Raw genomic sequence first — 6143 nt, forward strand, 5'->3', positions numbered from 1 at the left:
GACTCCCTGAGATGGATCATGCCCTCCAACCTCCCAGCTATACTTCCTTTCAGACTCAAAATCAGAACATCATTCTCCTCTATCCCTGTATTTTCTTTCTGTCTTTATCTTTTGGGTAAATTTGCCTAGTTTCAGGCCCAGAGCCCTCCAGTACCAAGAGCAGCCCAGTGCTACAGACTGTGGGGACCACTCCACGGTTTTCTTCTTTAGAAGAAGCAGGCATCTCTATACTGCAGTTGAGCTAACAAGTTACTTTCTTCCTACTCAGTGTTAAAGGGGAAAAATATTCAGTGACACTTGTTAAAGCACTGTAGGGAAGACTTTATTCTCTGAGGAGGACTATCGCAATAGATATATGGTCCACTGCAATGGAATTTTGCCCTGGGGGAGGGATATTAGGCTCAACTACAAATGCAGAATGGGCAAGTGGGAATTTGTAGGCAAAGAGCAGGGAATGGAAAATTACTAGAAGATGCTGAGAAGAAACAGCAGGGGTAAGGGGATTCTGGTTAAACCAACCTAACAGGATTCCTGCTGAAGATAAGGCAGGGTGATCAGACATCACCTGAGAGATGGAGGAGGATGAGGGACCTGATTCGATATTGAGGGTGATCAGATATCGAGGGGAGAGGAGGCTTCTGGTTAAACTGACTTAGCTGGGTTCCTGCTAAAATTAGACATTTATGGGACTTCTCTGGTGGGCCCAGTGGTTAAAACTCTGAAGCTTCCAAACCAGGGGACAAGGGTTCAATCCCTGGTAGGGGAACTAAGATCCCACGTGGCACATGGCACGGCCAAAAAATAAAAATAAATGAAATAACAATATTAATAATAAAATAAGGGTTTTTTTTTTAAAAAAAAGAACTATTTTGAAAACAAAATTAGAGGTTTACGAGGACATGTACACAGATGGTCCCAGGAAAGGATTTAGGAGCCTGACTCAAGTTTGGCCAAGCAAAGTATTTTATCACCAAATGGAAGGCATTCTGATATCTGCAATGAGAAGCCAAGGTGATCTAGAAAATAAAAAGGAAAAGTTCTATGGGAGGGAACACACAGAGCAGAGTGTCTTAAAACTTTAGGAACATTAGTGCAGTTCTCAACTTTTGTACCTTTGTTCTAACAGCCTCATAATCCATCTCCCTCTTACATCAAAGACTATTATGAGGAGAGCATCTAGCACAATGCTGGACAGAAGCAAGTAGCCAGTAAGTGCAAGTTCCCCTCTACTCTCTGCCACTCTAGCACCAAGCTTACACTTCTACAAATCCTCTTCTCCCCTCTAATTGTGGATGAAGCGTCCTGGCTCATAGCCAGCTCTCTACTTGTATACTTGTGTGTTCAAGGACATGGCTTCAGCAATGCTCCCCCTCTCCTGCAGCATCAAATTTTCTGTCTCTACTGGAGCATTCTTTGTCAGCATCTAAACATTATTTCTCCCATATTGATAACAAACAAAAACAATTGACCCTCTTTTGACTTTACTTCCTTCTCCAGCTGCCACATGTTCTCCTTCCCTTTGTAGCAAAGCTTGAAAAAGGTATATATACACACTCAACATTTTCAGTTCCTCTTCTATTCTCTTGAACTTACTCCAAATCATATTTTCATCCCTTACATGCCCCAAAATTGCTCTTCTCAAGATCACTAACTCCTCCACATCAGTTAATACAATGACCATTTTTAAATGCGTGTTGTTTTTCATATTCTGTTCCATTGTGGCTTATTGGACATAGTTCCTCATGCTATACAGTAGGTTGCTGTTTATCCATTCTATATATAAGAGTTTGCATCTGCTAATCCCCAACTCGCAGTCCACCTCTCCCCTACGTCCCTCCCCCTTGATAATCACAAATCTGTTCTCTATGTCTGTGCGCCTGTTTCTGCTTTGTAAATAAGTTCATTTGTGTCCTAATTTAGACTTCACATGGTATTTGTCTTTCTCTTTTAGACTTAACTTCACTTAGTACAATAATCTCTAGGTCCATCAATGTTGTGGCCAAAACCATTATTTCATCCTTTTTATGGCTGAGTAGCATTCCATTCTGTGTATGTACCACATCTTCTTTATCCATTGACTAACGGACATTTAGTTTCCTTCCATGTCCAATGACTATTTCTTAATCTGCATATGATTAGGTCTGTAAACAACATGTAACACCATCGTTTATTCTCTCTTTCTTACAATCTTTTCTTCCAGAATTTCTCACTCTCCTGGGTTTCTTCTTTTTCTTCTTCCTTTTCAGTGTCTTTTGTTGAATCCTCTTCATGTTGCTATTGTTCAGTTGCTAAGTCGTGTCCAGCTCTTTGTAACCCCATGGACTGCAGCACGCCAGGCTCCCCTGTCCTTCATTATCTCCTGGAGTTTGCTCAAATTCATGTTCATTGAGTTGGTAATGCTATCTAACCATCTCATCCTCTGCCACCTCCTCCTCCTTTCGCTTTCATATTTCCCAACATCAGGAAGGACTGATGTTGAGGCTGAAACTCCAGTACTTTGGCCACCTGACACGAAGAGCTGACTCACTTGAAAAGACCCTGATGCTGGGAAAGATTGAGAGCAGGAGAAGGGAACGACAGAAGATGAGATGGTTGGATGGCATCACTGACTCAGTGGACATGAGTTTGGGTAGGCTCTGGGAGTTGGTAATGGACAGGGAGGCCCAGCGTGCTGCAGTTAATGGGGTTGCAAGGAGTCGGACGCAACTGGTAGCGACTGAACTAAACTGAAGGGTCTTTTCCAATGAGCTGGCTCCTTGCATCAGGTGATGCACATACTATTTTATCTTTTTGGTGTCTATTTATGTATCTATCTCCCAAACTGACTATGTTTCTAGAGCAAGCAATTATCACTTAATCTCCCTTATGTCCCCCACCCCAGCTAGCACCCAAATGATAGCTCAGAAATATTTGTTGAACAAAAAATTAAGAGAGGAGGTAAAGGAAAGAGAGGGTTCCAGTTTCCCTATAGGGAGCTCTAGCACTGATGAAAACAATGCCTCTTGATAAGGTTATCAATACGTAACTTTTTCCTAACATCTGCTCAATTAACTGTTTAGTTTACAAAGTGAATCCCAAGCATTTATGTGGTCCTCTGCATGAAGTGGCGAAGAAGGCAATGGCACCCCACTCCAGCACTCTTGCCTGGAAAATCCCTTGGACGGAGGAGCCTGGTGGGCTGCAATCCATGGGGTCGCTAAGAGCAACTTCACTTTCTCTTTTGACTTACATGCATTGGAGAAGGAAATGGCAACCCACTCCAGTGTTCTTGCCTGGAGAATCCCAGGGACGTGGGAGCCTGGTGGGCTGCCGTCTATGGGGTTGCACAGAGTCAGACACGACTGAAGCGACTTAGAAGCAGCAGCAGCTGCATGAAGTGGAGAGGTCAGGATCATTAGTTTTGCTTTACAAATGTGGAAACCAAGGCTCAAAGAGATGAAATGACTTGCCCAAAGATACACAACAAATTAGTGACAGCCAATACTGAATCCAGGTTTCTGACTGACTAAGCCCAGTGCTTTTTCCATGAAGAGGGGAAAAGAAAAGTCAGCCCTCTAGTGACCGCATCTTAGAGTGTTACTCTGAAGCCTGGTAAACCTCCTCGTGGGCTGGCTTCACAAAGCTCTTTAGACCTTTCCTACTAGGGACCTACCTTAGGGTTACATTTTATAAGCATCCAGCCTCTTCCTTCTTTATCACCAATTACCTACTGCCACTCATGTCCACCACCCTTGGTAGCTGGCGCATGGACCACTGGAGCCCTACATTCTCATTTGCATTTCAATGAGCATTTGGCCTGAGGAATAAGGAAATGAATAAGACAGATCTTGTCCTTAGACTCAGTCCAGTCTGTTTCCTTTCACTCCTTGAATGTGCTATTTACTCCTTCTGAAATGCACCCTCTCCCAAATCTCCTAACTTTGAGCAGTCTGTTGCTCTTTCCTCAGTGTTTCCATAAGAGTTTGTTCTCATTTCTGTTGTAATTTATCACATAACCAAAATGACTTGCTTATGTCTATCTCCCTCCTAGACTATGAGCTGTTCAAGCAAATGCTGTGGATGCAGTCTTCCAACTCTGTGATCTCCCTGACACTGCCAACACCTCTCTCTTGCTTTGAAATCCTTCTCTCCCTTCCTTGGTGGCTCAGATGGTAAAGAACTCATCTGCAATGCAGGAGACCCGGGTTTGATCGCTGGATCGGGAAGATCCCCTGGAGAAGGGAATGGCAACCCACTCCAGCATTCTTGCCTGGAGAATTCCATGGACAGAGGAGGCTGGCAGGCTACAGTCCACGGGGTTGCAAAGAGTTGGACATGACTGAGCAACTAACACATATGTATTTCACAATCCTGATTCCTCAGTCTTTTCTCTTTTCTACTCCTATCCTTCAGATTCAGCTATCATACTAACCTGGATGTTTCCAAAATATCTATTCTCCACCCTCCTCTGAACTCATTGCTGTACCCATCTCAGGGGTCACCTCAACCGCAGCAAGCCTAAAACCAAACTCCTTGTTGATTCCCTCAAGCCTGTTCCTCCTTAGGACAAGTCTGCAAAGATATCATCACCCATCTTTCTGGGTTTGCCATTACTCCAAACTCCTTTCCTTCTCTCCTTTGTTCAATATCTCTTAAATTTCTTTTTTTTATGGCCCCATTCTAAAAGGAAAAAAAAAAAAAACAGTTATGCAATCAGATTGCTTTGGCTCTGCCACTTATGAAATGTGGTTAGAGATACAAAACATTAAAGGGTTTAAACCAGTACTTGATACATGGTAGGCATTCAATAAGCACTAATTCTGTCTGTTACCATCATTTGCTTGTATCTAGACAGTTCCAGTAATCTCCCAACTAATCTCTCTGCCTCTTCTGGTCATTATTTTGTACACTGGGAGGGGAACTAATATGCAACACCTACTAGGTGCCAAGCACTTCATCCTTACAGCAACCTTATGCAGTAATATCAGCATCATTCTATAAAAATGGAACAGAGTCAAGATCTGAACATGGATCTGACTCCAAAGCCTGACACCTCCAAATTACAGGTAACCATAAAACACCATTTTCCACACACCATCCTGCTCAAAAAAGCCTTCAATCACCACCACTCCCATTGCCCTTCAGAACATAATCCATTCCCCTAGGATTTACAGTCTTGGACTATTTCCCTACTTCCCAACACTTTCCTATGGGAAAACCCTGTGCTTCAGAGAAACAGATCTACTGGCCCAACCATATCTTGTATACCCTTCCCTTCCTGCCCAATATCCCGCCTTCTCCATTCCCCTTCCCTCGTGTAAATTTGACTTTTCCTTCAAGGCTTACCCAGAGTCGCCCCACCTGACCCCAGTAATGGCTGTCCTGACGTCACCACCCCATCAAGTCCCTTTTGATCCCTGGAGCAGCTGCATGTATGTTTTTTGACACTTTTTTTGCCGCCCAGTTAAGTTTTCTCACCAAACTATAAACCTCTACACTTCAGGGAACCGGCCTCTTTTTTTTCTCTTCTAATCCCAAGTAGCCCAGAGCCCTACATGTATATATAGAAAGTGTTCGATAAATACGGGTGGTTTTGGACGAAAGATGTCTGGTTGATGTCTCTCCCTCTGGGAGTGAGAGAATGAGCTTCACCTTATTGTCACCTAATGTCTCCAGGTCTACCCCCTGAAACGCTCCTCAGGTTTATTCTTTAGTCTCTCACCCTCCCTGCCCTCCCTTCTCCACTGCCACCTTCTCAGACCCTCTTCTCCAGGGCTATTTCTTCAGCTCATTCCCTCCAACCTCACCGTTACCCCAGGGCAGCGCCTCACTCCCCTCTGCCAGGCCCAGACCCCCGCCTGCCGTGTCACCCCTCGCCTCACCTCAGACCCTCTCTCCCAAGACTAAGCCTTTGGCTTCGGACCCCCAATCCCAGATATCCTCCCCCAGAGCCATGGCGCGGTTCTGTTTCCAGGATTATTTATTTAGCTTCTTCCCCCTCCCACAGGGCTGCCCCTCGGGCCCCCTCCTCCAGTTCCATCTCTTTGGACCCTGCCTCCGGAGCTGTTCTTTTGGCCTCTGCGACCCGCACCGAGAGCCACTCCTCGGCTCGCGTCCGGAGGCTGGTCCGGTGCCGCCGGCCCCGCGGGTCCCGCCTGGGTGCT

At 44.9% G+C, this 6143-nt stretch overlaps 1 protein-coding gene across 1 annotated transcript in view; it reads left to right on the forward strand.

Moving 5' to 3' along the window:
- The first annotated feature begins 5006 nt into the window (after window positions 1–5006).
- The window catches only part of MMP24 (matrix metallopeptidase 24 (membrane-inserted)), a 53769-nt gene continuing 52632 nt past the window's right edge, over window positions 5007–6143 (forward strand). Inside the window, exons 1-2 of the mRNA XM_010855014.1 lie at window positions 5007–5045; window positions 5987–6109. Of these exons, the coding sequence (XP_010853316.1) occupies window positions 5007–5045; window positions 5987–6109 (162 nt within the window). The remainder of the gene's footprint in view (window positions 5046–5986; window positions 6110–6143) is intronic.

This window comes from Bison bison, unplaced genomic scaffold (genome assembly GCF_000754665.1).
Source record: "Bison bison bison isolate TAMUID 2011002044 unplaced genomic scaffold, Bison_UMD1.0 scf7180017864352, whole genome shotgun sequence".
Taxonomy (NCBI): Eukaryota; Metazoa; Chordata; class Mammalia; order Artiodactyla; family Bovidae; genus Bison; species Bison bison.